This window comes from Varanus komodoensis, unplaced genomic scaffold (genome assembly GCF_004798865.1).
Source record: "Varanus komodoensis strain SLA01 unplaced genomic scaffold, ASM479886v1 scaffold9, whole genome shotgun sequence".
NCBI classification, from domain to species: domain Eukaryota; kingdom Metazoa; phylum Chordata; class Lepidosauria; order Squamata; family Varanidae; genus Varanus; species Varanus komodoensis.
This window is the reverse complement of record NW_025336598.1, coordinates 3,218,407-3,233,339: the sequence shown is the minus strand read 5'-3', so window position 1 is coordinate 3,233,339 and position 14,933 is coordinate 3,218,407. Positions and strand designations below refer to the sequence as shown.

Below are 14,933 nucleotides of genomic sequence, written 5' to 3'. Positions count from 1 at the left end.
GAGGATTACATGTCCCCCATCACACTTTACTTTCTGAAATAACACCCTCTACTCCACTTAACAAAAGAAGTAAGTTTATATTGGTATCAATTGAAACTTTTCAGGCTTTGTTAAATCCTTCCAAGGAGGACATTTTGAATTGCAAAATGTTCCACAGCAAATTAGGCTAAATTGTCTAGTGCCCCAAAGTGTAACACTATGCAAGTTTAAGTGGAAAAAAGTGTAGAGCTCCCAGCATTGCTAGTTGGGGCATGTTAGGAGTAGGTCTTTTTTCCTGTCTAAACCTGCATTGTGCCCTTAGAGTGTTATCTAACAGGTTTATCTTACTTGTATTTAATACACAGAAAAACTAAAAACATACCCCATGTTAATTTTTCCCCAGCACACCATGTATTTGGCCTAAAATATTTGAGTAGGTAGGAGAAATAAAACACACTTATGGTACAATTCTATGGCTGTTTAGGCAGTAAGTAGAAAAAAAAGTCCTGTAGTTCCCAGCATGTGCTGGCCAGCCATGTTAGCCGAAAAATGCTGGGAATATTAGGACTTTTTTTCTTTCTAAGCTTGCATACAATTGCAAACTTAATTCAATTTAAATGTTACATTATGAAGAATTACTTATTGAAATATCTATAAATATTATCCTTTCCTTATGTTATTCAAGTTTAAGGAAAAAAACACTCATAATGAAAACTGTTAACACACTAATACATATTAGCAACCAAAATAACTGTGTATGACAGCCTGACTACTGCTCTTCTATGTCAAATTCTCTTCCACTGAGAATGTTGGGACACCTCCAGCATTCTGCCACTTATAAATTTCATTTCAAATTTTGTTTGTGTGTGTATCAATGATATATATGCATTCTCTCACATACCCACTAAATAATCTCTAAATTATAATCACTAAAAAGGCATTAAAACCAAAACTGCCTGCTTTGCCTAATGTTACATTTGCAATGGGCATTTACCATTTGTTTTCACTGACAGATTTACAAAATGGAAAATTTTCCAGAGAAAAATGAAGTACTGGAAAATGTTTCATTCAATATCACTATAAAGTATTTTCATAACTTACATCTGGTAAGAAAAAAGGATCATTTTGAAGAAGTAAAATACGTAGATCATCCTCATTGAGGCCAGAGAGTTGATGATTTTTTAGGACTTTTTGGTTATCCTCTGAAAAAATGTCATGAGAGTACTTGCAAATTCTAAGATAAAAGGAAAAGGAAGAAAATCATAATGAAACTAGGAAAAATACTTGACAATAATATGCAATGAAGGACTATCAATTCTAAAGACCTCAAGTCTGAACTCTGCTCTGAGATTCTTTCAGAAATACAAGTTTATCTATATTGCATACATACAGACACACACAGTCCCAAATTCTGTCCTATCTAGAGTGGCCAAGAGACAAGCCAAAGAATAGGACTATGCACATTAAGGACTGGAGCAATGACCACAAACACAGGCTGGCTGTCCAAGCAGCCAACGTCCCCAAGGGCAGGAAGCAGGCTTAGCCTTTACCACAGTGGTGTCCCGTGAAGAAATGCAAAATTCCACACTTGGCTTGGGCAAATGGCTGCAATGAGAGCAAAGCCTGCTGCCTCCCCTGATACTTCATTGTCTGTACTCGCTCACAGGCAACCTGCAGGGTTGCTGTGGCACAGGATGCATTTCAGCGCTGGGAGGGGAGCACTGCCAAATAAAGTCATTTTCTTAATGGGAAAAAGCCTCAACAGAAGATTTTAATGTTCAGGCATTTCTATTAAAATATGAATTTTTAATAGAAAGGTAGGGTACAAATTAATAATATGGGGAAAGGTGTTCCTGTAGGAACTTGGATCCAAGCTGGTCAGGGCTATAAAGCTAAGAATAAACACTTTAAATTGGGTCCAGAAGGAAAGGCAGCCAGTGAAGTTCTTTCACAGTTGGCATGCTACACATGAGCCCTACTAGTCACAATTCTGGAAGCCGTATTCTGCTCATAAATGAACATCTCACCTCCCACTCAGATCCAGTTGCCAGTACTCTGAGGGCCAAATTACAGTGCCACTTTGGCTCACGAACTTAATCCGTTCCACGACTCTGGTTGTGACCCAAATTGGTTGTGACCCAAGTCAAATTTCCCCACAAGAGTCAATGTAAATAAGGTTAATCCATTCTGGCCCCTCCAAATGTGGTTCTGAGCCAATTTTTGGTCACGAGCCAAGTCAAATTTCCCCATAAGGTTCAATGTAAATAAGGTTAATCCGTTCTGTAACTATTTTTTAAATCAGAAAAATGTGAAACAAAGTGACAAAGAACAACAAAGTGACAAAAACTGTACAGTACAGTGGAGAGCACTAACCTAGGTGTGGGGGAGGTTATTGTTTTGAGGGAGAGTCCCCCTCCATAAGGACATTGGGGAGATCTCTTTCAGGGGTTTCTTCTCTTCTTTGTCTCTTAGCTGCAGGGTCAATTTTGGTGAAAAATCTGTCTATAGTCACTTGTTTGCATAACCCTTCGGAAATGAGAGACCACGTCATCGTTCATCAGATTCAACACTCTGTTGGTTACAGTTATGTTGGGGTGGTGCTTCTCAAAGAAATCCTGGCGCTCATTCCATTTTTTTCATAATGGGTTGTATCACATCACTGCTAACCTCCTCCCTGTCTTCCTCTTCCTCAGTGGAATCCTCCTTAGCAAGTGCCTTCTGCTGCTCACTCTGGAATTGAGCAAGTTCTTCTGTCATCAGTTCCTCTATGTCTTCCCTGCACGAATGCAACTGCGATTGTGGCCATTTTTTTTTAACTTAGTGATGTGAGCCGCCCCGAGGCTTCGGCGAATGGGGCGGCATAAAAATGTTTTAATAAATAAATAAATAAATAAATAAATAAATAAATAAATAAAATCTTCCCTCTCGGGGGTGGGGGAAGATGGCTGCGATTGTGCTTGTTGTGGGGGGGGGGGGGGAGATGGTCAAGATTGGGCTAGTCTTTCCTGAAGGAGTACGCCCGTGATCACGCACATCTTCCCTGCACAAATGCAACTGCGATCGTGGCCATCTCCCCACTCGGTGGGGTGGGGAGATGGCTGTGATCTTGGTTGCCACCCAATGAGGAGTTTGCGACCCAAGTCAAAATTTTCATGAAATTTTTGTTCGTGACCCAATTTGTTTGTTAACAAAGGCATTCATGACCCAAGGCACCACTGTATATGTGCATTTTTCCCACTTCTGAAACATCTTGCATAACGGAGGCATTTGTACTTGGGAATAAAAGCAACTGCAGATACAGTTTCTATATGGTTTCAAAAATGTAAGTAACATCATTATTTGTAATTTCTCTTTTTATACTGTATTTTATTCTGTATTTTTGTTGTTTTAACCCACCTAGGGAATCGTATGGCTAATGAGGCAGGTTAGAAATCTAAATCATCATCTTCATATGTAATTTGGCCCTGCGATTTCAGCTCAGTATACAGTTCCACTGTGGGGTAGTGGTTAAGAGTGCGGAACTGTTCTAGTCTCCACTTGGCCATGGAGCCAACTGGGTAACTTTGAATCAGTCATAGACTCTCAGCCCGACCTACCTCAAAGCATTGTTGTTGTGGGGATAACACTGAGAGCATTATGTAAGGTGCCTTGAGTTCTTGCAAGAAAAAAGGCAGGATATAAATATACATGCACGTAAATATTTGATTTATACTAAATGCCTTAAAGAGAAATTAACCCTGGGAAGCAATTGGGTAGGAATCAAGACCTAATCAGTTTCAAAAGTTTCAGTCAACTTCAAGCTGACATTTTACTCCTAGCAACAAATGTTTTCCAAAGGCACAGAGGTTAAAGTCAGATGTAAAGGATAGTTTGGAAAAACAGCCACAGGTATTAGTGAGAACAACCACCATAACAAGAGAACATTCCAACTCTTTAAAAAGGGGAGGGACGGACAGCCCACCGCCACCACCTCCCACAAGATTCCAACGCCGATGCCCCGAGGGACGGACAGCGTCCACCATGGAACCGGGATGCTGCCAGCCTGTGGGTCCTCCTCCCTGCTGGCGAGTGCTCCGCGTGCCCTGCTCCTGCCCCCCCCCTCCGGCATGGGTGGCAGCTGCGTCGGGCTGGGGGAGGAGCCACGGCTTTAAGTCGCCGGTTGCAACCGAGCCGGCTCCGGGAGGGACGGACAGCCCACCACCACCACCGCCGCCCGCGAGATTCAACCGCCACCGCTGCTGACTGAGTCCTGCCGCTGACGACAACGCTGCTCCGAGGGACGGACGACGTCCACTGCAGGACTGGGACCAGGATGCTGCCGGCCTGTGGGCCCTCCTCCATGCCTGCTCCTGCCCCCCCCTCGGGCGTGGGTGGCAGCTGCACTGGGCTGTGGGTGGGGCACGGGGGAGGAGCTGCGGCTTTAACTTGCTGGCCATGACTGGGGCCGGCAGCCTCGGGCCAGTGGCCGAAAGGCGTCGTCGCCATTTGCGGCCGTGTGGGGCCTGGGCCAGCCATAGATTTTGGGCGGTGAAGTTTTTGTATTTTTGTATTTGGGTGGTTGGTGGGTTTTATGGTTTTATTGTATTTTAAATTGTATTTTAGCTGAGATTCTTTTAATGGATTCACTCCTGGCTACTGCCATGAGGTTGCCTGGGGAGCATGTGGGCGCTACCACTGGGGTGGTCTTGGGCAATGGTCGTTATGGCATTAGGGGTTTAACATGTCGGCGTAGAAGCAGGAGGGACAGATGGTTGACACCTGTTCCCCCTTCTGGTTATTCCCCCAGCTGGAAGGTTCTGGGTAGGCTTATCAACCACCCCTCGGGCCTGACGGTGCTGTTGCTTAACACCAAGTCGGTCCACAACAAAACATCCCTCATTCACGACTTAAATGAGGGGGGCGACCTGGCTTGCATAACAGAGACCTGGGCGGGAGAGGGGGGGATGTGTCCCTCTCTTTACTGTGCCTGCTTGGGGATCTGGTCCAGCACCGGCCACGCCTGGAGGGGAGGGGAGGGGTGGTCACTTTAATTTACCGGGCCTCCATCTCCCTCATGGGGCTTCCTGTTCTCTCGAGACCGGGTCTAGAGTGCCTCTATTTGGTGTTGGGCGACCAAGACAGATTGGGGATTCTGCTGGTGTACCGTGCACCCTTCTGCCCATCAGACTCCCTGCTGAGCTTATGGAGATTGTCTTGGACCTGGTGTTGAGGACACCCAGGATGTTGGTCCTGGGGGACTTCAATCTCCATGCCAAGACTGTTCTGACTGGGGTGGCTCAGAACTTCATGGCTTCCATGACGGCTGTGGGGCTGTCTCAACATGTCATAGGCCTGACCCATGAATGCGGACACATGCTGAACCTGGTTTTCTCGGCGGGGCAGGAGGAGGGGGATCTGAGGGTGAGGAATTTGTGTCTGACTCCCCTGTCATGGTCAGATCACTTCCTCGTGAGGTTTGAGCTCGATGGTGGCCTTTCACTCTGTAAGGGTGCAGACCCTATTGTGTTGGTCCGCCCTCAGAACCGGATGGATCCGGATGGATTCCTGAAAGCTCTGGGGGAGTTTCCGGTTGATAAGGCTGGTGCTCCTGTCAATGCTCTGGTCGAACTGTGGAATGGGGAAATGACCAGAGCTATTGACACAATCGCTCCTAAGCGTCCTCTCCCTCCTAGCAGAGTCTGTTCATCCCCCTGGTATACACCTGAACTACGGGCGATGAAGCGGGTTGGGAGACATCTAGAGCGTAGGTGGAGGAAATCACGGGATGAATCTGACCGAACACACTTGCGAGCTCACTATCAAGCCTGTGCTGTGGCAGTGAGGGCGGAGAAGAAGAAATTCTTCTCTGCTTCCATTGCCTCCTCACAATGCCGTCTAGCGGAGCTCTTTCGGGTGGTACAGGGGCTGGTACATCCAGGCCCTAAGAAAGATCCTGTACCACCCTTGACAGCCCATTGTGATGACTCTGCCAAGCATTTTAAGGAGAAAATCATTCAGATTCGTCACAAGCTGGACTCCACTAGTGATTCAGAGCCCTTAGGGGAGGTGCCAATGTCTCCATCTGGTCCGACATTGTTGGATGAGTTTCAGTTATTGCGGCCTGATGATGTGGATAAGTACGTCCTACCACCTGTTTACTTGACCCTTGCCCGTCATGGCTACTGAACAAAGCCAAACACGGGATTGGTGCCTGGAACCTGGAGGTCATCAATGCCTCTCTGAGGGACGGCCTAGTACCTGCCCCTCTAAAGGAGGTGGTAGTCCAGCCAGTCCTAAAGAAGGTGTCCCTGGATTCAGAGATGGCCACCAATTATAGACCAGTGGCCAACATCCTGTTTCTGGGCAAGGTGTTAGAACGGGCGGTAGCGGGACAACTCCAAGCACTCTTGGATGAGACTGATTATCTGGACCCATTTCAGTCCGGCTTCAGACCCAGGTACGGCACTGAATCTGCCTTGGTCACTCTGTATGATGACCTGTGCAGGGAGAGAGACAGGGGGAGTGCGTCCCTGTTGGTCAGTACGCTGATGATACCCAGCTCTACCTCTCTTTTTCAACCAATCCAGGTGAGGCAGTGGCTGTACTGAACCGGTGCCTGGCTGAGGTAATGGGCTGGATGAGGGCCAATAAACTGAAGCTCAATCCAGACAAGACAGAGGTCCTGTTGGTGGGTGGTTCGGGCTCTGGGATAGGTGACTTGGACCTTGTCCTGAATGGAGTTGCACTCCCTCTAAAGGACAGAGTCCACAGCTTGGGAATGCTCCTCGACCCTGAGCTGTCTTTGGAAGCTCAAGTGACGGCGGTGGTGAGGAGCACTTTCCTTCAACTTTGGTTGATCCATCAGTAGCATCCCTACCTGGAGGACGATTGCCTAGCGACAGTGACACATGCATTGGTTACTTCCCGATTGGACTTATGTAACATGCTCTACATGGGGCTGCCCCTGAAGACAGTCTTGATACTTCAGATGGTGCAAAATAGAGCAGCCAGGTTGTTGACGGGGACTGGGCATTACTCTCACATAACCCCAGTCCTCTGCCAACTTCACTGGCTCCCCATTGAAGTCCGGGCTCAATTCAAGGTGCTGGTTATCACTACAAAGCCCTTAACGGCTTGGGACCTGGATACCTAAAGGAATGCCTGCTTCCATATTTGCTCTCCCGCCTCAAGATCGGCGGCAGAGGTCCTCCTCCGGGAACCCTCTATAAAAGACATTAGGAGAGTGAGCACCTGGAGGAGGGCTTTCTCTGCGGTGGCGCACCACTTATGGAATGTGCTCCCCAGAGAGGTCCGCCTGACGCCGTTGTTTTTTGGCGTCAAGCCAAGACCTTTTTATTTAAACAATATTTTAATAATTGTTAATATTATTTATTGGTTTTAATTTCTATAGCCAGGGTGAATCCAGATTTTATATGTATTATTTATATGATTGTTTATTTATTATGTTGGAAGCTGTCCCAAGGCTTATGCGAATGGGACGGCATACCAAAAACTCCAAATAATTAAATAAATGTTATTGAAGTTTTTATATTTTATCCAGGAAGTACTTATTGTATATCAATGTTACAACAGGACTGTTGGAGACTGACAGACAACTGTTGGAAATCTTAACATTTAAAAGTTTTGCCAGTTAAGAGTAAACACTCCTTCAACCTTTTCCAATCTCTCTCTCTCACCATGTATTCCAGCCCCCATTCCTTTTACTCTTTCTTCCTCCTCTTAAATAAAACAGAGGGTGAAATAATGTTGTGTGTTGTTTCAATCCATTTTAGGGTTTAATCACAATGCAAGTCACAACACATCAACTGAAGAACAGTTAATGAAGAGCAAGGTAATCTAGTGGTAAAACATTGTACAAGGCAGTCCCAGAAATTCTTCTCTTCATTTATGTGAAGACTGGGCTGTAGAGGTGTTAAAAAAGATAAACAATCAACCAAAGTGTTTACAAGTACTAATTCTAACAGTTTCTAAAGCGGCAATCCTATTCCTGTTTGTACAGAAAAAAAGTCTATAACCCCCTGCATTCCCCATGCTGCCTGAAGAATTATGGCAGTTGTCAGACTTCCTTCTGTCTAAGCATGCATAAGAGTGTACCCTGCATCATGCAAACTCTCCTTGGGAAAACTGGTGTTGCACTTCTTCCCAACAAAAGCAATCACTCCAGTTGAAACTACAAATGTCTTTATTCTAAACAGTATTACAATTACAGTCACACAGGCTAGAAAGCTGTCCTCTCGTTTTAAGTTCAACCCACACTGCGTTTATGAAACCTTTGTGGCCAGCCCTCCAAGGGCGGAGCGCTGTGACCCCTCTCTTTGCATTGCTCAGTCTCAATTCTAGCTGTCCCAGTCTGAGTGTGTGCCTGTGAGAACAAGCATCCTCAAAAGTCCCTTGCCTCTTATCTCCTTGGTTCTCACATTCCATCTCAGCAACTTGCGAGACTGTTTTCCCATCTACTCCCAAATTGACCTCTTCGCGCGCCTCTGTTTTGACTGCTCCCCAAACCTCCTCATCTGGCTCATTCTCAGCCTCAACCTGTGTGAAACTGGGGAGTAAAGATTGTTCTGCTGATACCAGAAATAGCTCTTCATCAACACTCTGGTTCTCATGGGAAGTTTCCTCCTCTTGTGTGTGTGCAAGGGACTCTGAGTGTGTGCACACAACAACTGGGGCAAAATTTATCAAAACTGGCCGTGTGTTTCTGGAAGGTCATGGTTCACAGCTGGAAAAACGTAACCCAGACACTCAAGCATTTGGTGCCAGAAACCATCAAGGAACCTAAAAGAATGTTTTGAATCCCATGTATAACAGCTGAAGATTATATAGTTTAGTGTGGCCAAGGAAATGAAAATATTTCCCCAACACTCTTTATAAGCTTGTTCATAAACAATTCTTGGGCATGGCAAAATTATCTAAGAATTATAAAATTTACAATACATTCCTGTTGGACCTTATAGACCATCCTTTTATTGTAGCTCTCTGTAGGCTACAATACTAGAGGAGCACAACTCCCCACATCCCCCAAAAGGGACAGCTGGCACAGCATTCAGCTTCCTAAGAATCTCAGAGCCAGACTACACATGTCATCAGAAAAACTATTATGCTTTTATTTTAAAGTTGCATAGTAAATACAGTTAGTATAATTTGTATTGGGGCAAAACAGAGCAGTTCAGCCAGTATCATAATTTAAATCTTGTGCACGCAGTTATTAGCCACTTCCCCCACCAAAGAATTTCAGTCTACATGCTCAATGAATGCACATACCTAGAGGAAGGCAACACAATCTGTCCCTTCCCCTGCATGTGGCCTTAATGCGAAGCCATGCGGGCCAGTTGTACCTGAGAGGGTTTCTATCAAGATAATGACAGAATGCCCAAATAGCATTAAATTCTCTCAGTAAGTTTCTCACACACCTCACCTGCTTGTTCTTATTAATGAGCCAAGTAACAGGCATATGGGAGTGAACAATTTGGGCAGCTAAGGTATAGGCTCTGCCAAAACCTTAACCACACTTTCTATCAGAAGTTTTAAGAGCTCTGTCCCTCCACTTTGAACAGTAGCAGTAGCCCTCGAACTCTTGCTCAATGGAAATGTCAATCCTGTTTAAAAATTAGTTCCTAACAGCAGCTGTAATGCGAGTCACAGAGGCCTAATCTGATTGGATTTTGAAGTCATTTGTGTTCGGTTATCTTTTGCCTTTCCATGGCCTTTGAGGCCTACTCTATAAACACTGCTGGGCTGTACCTGTGGAAATACACAGTGACTAGCTTCACTTCATACATCTGGCAAGAGGGCCCTAACTTATAAAACTTATGCCAGTTTATGGTAGTCATTCAGATACCACTTAGAGGATCATCCCAGGAATGAGATTGCACTTAGTGGTCGCTGCTCTTCCTTCCAACAGGCATCTATGTCGAAAGGGGTTTAATACTTCCTCTCACAATGAGAACCTTGACACATGCTGAAAGACACACAGTGCATGTTGTTACATGCAGTGAGAGCACGGCCAGGGCATGGAATGGCCACCAGCTGCATTAGTGATGGCTCTACAATCCCCCTTACTCAGTTGTTTGAACTTGTGGAGTTTTGTGGGATCATCCAAACCCTTTTCATTAACCATCCAAATGACAGAGAATATTTTAACTATTACTAATTTCTTCTTTTTCTGTGAGTCTTACATGGAAAGAACATTCCAGAGGTTTATCATCAACTAATTCACTCAGGTCCCTGATGAAATAAGCTGGGTGGAGTTTATCTTTCTAAACAAACACAAGTTCTGGCTACCAAATATTCATGTGCTGTGCTGCTGACCAACCCCACAATCACATCTTTCTTTCTTGGTTAATATTCATTTTGGCAACAACAATGGCTTCTCACATTCCTTTGCACTCCCCATCTGCTACTAGCAGGCATGAAGCATCTACCCTTGATGTAGTTCTTGCAGATGACAGTCATATGTGCTCCTCACACTCATTCCTCCTGGCGATACAGTCAGAACATAACATGAGAAGCCCTGCCAATGAATCAGAAACCTCTCCTGCTGTGCATCTTATGCAATCTGCTCTAACTAGTGTTGTGGCAGCCCCAAGAAAGAGGAGATCTTTTAGCCCCACTAAACACACACAATAGGGTCCAACACGTTCATTTCCTGATCAGTCAATCTCTGTCAAGTAACTCACTTGGTTTCATGCCTGATCTGACTAGTTGTCTTCACCTTTACTCTTCTAGCTCACATACGAATCAAAACTGAGGGCAATCACAGCCTCCTAGCATTGTTACAATGCCACGTAAAAGATGGGAGTGGAAAGCTCTCATATATAGATAATTTATGGGCATGTAGTACTAGGGAAAAGTATCTGAGTGATCTGTTTTAAGTTGATTTACTCACTGCTGCCAGACTTGTTTGCATAGGCTGTTTTTGTTATTTTAATCATTTTATCTTAATCGATTAAAAATAATATGGTCTCAAAGAAGACCGCATCCTCTACTCCTGATGTGAACTTTCAATGAGAATCTCTTATACCTCCTTTTATGCCTCCAATTTGCCCACTATAGCGAGTCAGCTAGTTACCAACAAATGGCTCTGGCAGCCATTTTGAGAGATAGTTGTTAAACATACAAGTGTCGCTGAATCTGACTGTTACAGAAGAATGTGTGCATGAGTCAAGTACAAGAGGAGAGAACACATTTAGTAAAAAAAAAAAAACCCAAAAAACTTTCATTTGTTTAAAAACGGCATTTTATATGCCTAAAAAAGTGGAAGGCAATACTTTTGCTGAGTAAGCACAGGCCTTTTATCGCTTCCTTTAGACTATGTTAAAAAGTCCAGATGAGCATATCATATATTCCTAGATAGTTTTTTCTACCCCACAACAGATCAGATACCAAAGTTTGGTACTACAATAATGAAAAAAAAAAAAAAAGAAAGCTGTTCTTTTGGTTCTGGAATGGGGAAAATATTTCTGAGTGCACAGGAATTGAAGTGAGGCATTAAAACAGTGGGTGGACTAATGTCCTTGTTAACACACTTGCAGTACCCAAGTTAAACATTTTCAAACCCCATGGGGTTCAAGGGAACCTAAAGGGGACAATCCTGTGCATGTTCAGGCAGACAAAGGGCCTACATCTCCCAGTAAGTCCAACTAGCTGTGCTTAAGTGACGTGTCATGCCTATAATATTCCCATAGTCTCCTCTTCATTTCTTCAATATTTTAAATATTTTTAACAACTTAGTGCAGCCACATCAAACCTGGTGCCTATCAACTGCACGGTATGCAACTATTGTGAAATGGGATTGCCTCTGATAATCCAGAACAGTTAAGTGCTTCTGAAGCCCCATTCAGCTCCACCAGGGAAGTTTACACTACATAGAATCATAGAAGAGTTGGTAGGGGCCATGAAGGCCATCAAGTCCAACCCCCTGCTGTTGCAGGATGCCAATTTACACCATCCCACTCAGATGGCTGTCCAGTTTCTTTCTGAATGCCTCCAGTGTGGGAGAGCCCACCACCTCTTTAGACAACTGGTTCCACTGTTGTATTGCTCCGACAGTGAGGAAGCTTTTCCTGATGTCCAGTCTGAATCTGGGTTGCCATAGCTTGAACTGATCATTCTCTGTCCTACACTCTGGTATCAGCAAGACGAGATCTTGACCTTCCTCTTTGTGACAGCCTTCGAGGTACTTATAGAGGGATATGCTGTCCCCACTCAGTCGTCTCTTCTCAAGGCTGAACATGCCCAGTTCCCTCAGTCTCTCCTCATAGGGCAGTGTTTCCAAAACCTGGATCATTTTTGTTGTCCTCCACTAGACATGATTACTTTCTCAGTGAAATCCATGGTGTTGAAGGATACAATTTTAAATACTCTTATTCCAGCTTAAGCTCACTGAATGCAGACTTACTCCTGCATTCAGCATTGCAGAGCCCGGGCTTCTTGTAAGCCCCCTTACTTCTGAGCTAGACTTACTTCTTTTATTGCTATCCAACTTTATTTATTGTAAGATAATACAGATTTTAAATAAAGCATTGACATGGCTAATAATAGGCAATACTTTCTTAGTTTTAGGGGATATTATGTATTTCCCTCTATCCATGATATAGGAAACTATTTTCGTACAAGGGCAGGTTTACACACAAACAGCAGGTTTCCTCAACCTGATGCCTTTCGGATGTCCAGGACTTCAGTTCAGGGGCCACCAAATTGGAGAAGGCACCGAGGGTTGAAAACGCACGCACGCACGCACGCCGCCCCACGTAAAGCACAAGTAAATCTCATTATCACGACCAGCACATCCTCCAGCCCCCAAGCTGGAAACCGGAAGGAGTCAGGAGGATTTAAAGTACTGAGTTCCGCCCAAGAAAACACACTAGCATTCCTACCCGAGTCCCACGGATCACCTAGGACCGCTAGCTCTTGTATCCTTACCTGGTTCGGCATTTCCCCATGAGGTAGAGCTTGCAGAGGTGGAGGCGACTGCAGCCTGAAAAACATTCCTTCCGAACGCAGACCCTGACGGAGGAAACGGCCAAGACCCAGGTGGAGCTCCCTTCCTTTTGTATCACAAATCTCTCCTGCCCCACATCTTCCAGGATCTGCCGCACCTGCTGCTCGGGGAGCTGCACCTCCTGGAAGAGCTCCTGGAATCCCAAGCGGCCCCCTTTGGAGCACAGGACCTTCGTGATAAAACTGCACACGACGGGATCGGACATGTCCGCGGCGCCTTTCCTCCAGCCTCTGAATGAATTCAGTGCTTCGCCAGCGGTGGCTTTGCTCAAGTGAGCGGCTCGCATAGGAGAATCGAAACTGAACGGAAAGCGAGCGCTGGGCGTGGCTTGGAGCGGCAGTTTAGCGTTGAGGAGCTTGATTTTTTTGTAAGCCCTCCCAGCGCTCCCTGAAGAAAGGAGGCGCCTCGACGATGCGCTGTTTCTTGTTTCCAGTTCCTTACATTTCTAGCTTCTTATGTTACTCAGAGCTGAGTCAGCAGGGTGAACACGGAGACGAAGTTTGCATCTTGTTGCACACCGTTAGAAGCTTAGGGCAATAAAATAATACCTCTCTCTTGAAGGATAACCCCCTCAAGATTTACCAGCATTATCTCTGAGAAGGAGAGTTCTGTTTTTATGCAACGTTTAACCTGTGATGCCTTCAGCCACACATACGAATAAGGAGCTGGACATTTTATGCCCCCGGGCAAGCTTTCTGCTAGCCCAAATAACACATTTACAACACCGGGACACTGTCCCCTGCAGGATATTCTGAATGGTCACCCATCCACAAATACTCCGAGAGACTTAGAGAGCAAAAACTTGATGTGTGTGTATTAAAATGCAAAATAAAATAATTAAAACAGCGAAACATAAAATGCAGCATCAAACTTTCCTTTTAGTCAAGAGAGTCCTTTTTGTTCTATCCGTAATGTTAATGTGTGCAGCAAAAAATGCTTTGCACCAGAGACCGCGCTAGCACATCTTGAGAGGCACAAGGGGGGTGAGGTGGGGAAGCAGAATTGGTAAGCTGCAAAGCTTGCACCACAAGCAGTCCTCTCTTGTATATCTTATTACACAGGCAGCCCCACTCTCTCTGGGCAAGATATTCAAACAAGTGGTTTGTTTATTTATTTAAAACATTTTTATGCCGCCCTCATCGCAACAAAGCCTCGGAGCGGCTTACAACAAAAAGAAAGATGCAGAAAATTATACAAAAACAAAGATATACAATAAAAATATTAAAACCCGGTGCATCTCGGCTTAAAAATTTGAAAATCCTACACAATAAATTAACACTTAAAATAAGTTTTCAATAAAAAGGTCTTAGCCTGGCGCCGAAAAAAAAAAAATAATGACGGCGCCAGGCAGACCTCTCTGGGGAGCGCATTCCATAGGTGGGGTGCCACCACAGAGAAGGCCCTCCTCCGGGTACTCAGCCTCCTAATATTCACGGAGGGTTCCCGGAGAAGGGCATCCGTTGCTGATCTCAAGGGGCGGGAGGGCATATATGGACGCAAGCGTTCCTTTAGATACCCAGGACCCAAGCCGTTGAGGGCTTTATAGGTCATAACCAACACCTTGAATTAGGCCCAGACTTCAGTCTGGAGCCAGTGGAGCTGACGGAGAACTGGGGTTATATGAGAACAATGCCCAGTCCCCATCAGCAGCCTGGCAGCTCTATTCTGCACCAATTGACGTATCCGGACCGTCTTCAAGGGTAGCCCCACATAGAGCGCGTTGCAGAAATCTAATAGGGAAGTTACAAACGCGTGTGTCACTGTCGCCAGGCAATCATTCTCCAGGAAGGGACGCAGCTGATGGATCAGCCGAAGCTGAAGGAAAGCGCTCCTCGCCACCGCCGTCACCTGGGCTTCTAAAGACAGCTCAGGGTCGAGCAGCACTCTTAAGCTGCGAACCCTGTCCCTCAGAGGGAGTGCAACCCCATTTAGGACAAGGCCCAAGTCCCCC

The 14,933-nt window shown here is 45.3% G+C and overlaps 1 protein-coding gene across 5 annotated transcripts in view; it reads right to left on the bottom strand.

Moving 5' to 3' along the window:
• The window catches only part of LOC123016916 (zinc finger CCCH-type antiviral protein 1-like), a 57,697-nt gene extending 44,448 nt beyond the window's left edge, over positions 1 to 13,249 (bottom strand). For 3 of the 5 annotated variants that reach the window (XR_006413497.1, XR_006413496.1, XM_044417672.1), the window contains exons 1-2: positions 12,904 to 13,249; positions 1,081 to 1,213 (exon numbers count right to left, since the gene is read on the bottom strand). Coding sequence is in view for 3 of the 5 variants with exons in the window: in XM_044417672.1 (XP_044273607.1) it covers positions 1,081 to 1,213; positions 12,904 to 13,187 (417 nt within the window). In the remaining 2 variants the exon portion in view is untranslated. The remainder of the gene's footprint in view (positions 1 to 1,080; positions 1,214 to 12,903) is intronic. The other 2 variants (XM_044417674.1, XM_044417673.1) reach the window with 2 other exon arrangements.
• Positions 13,250 to 14,933: the final 1,684 nt, after the last annotated feature.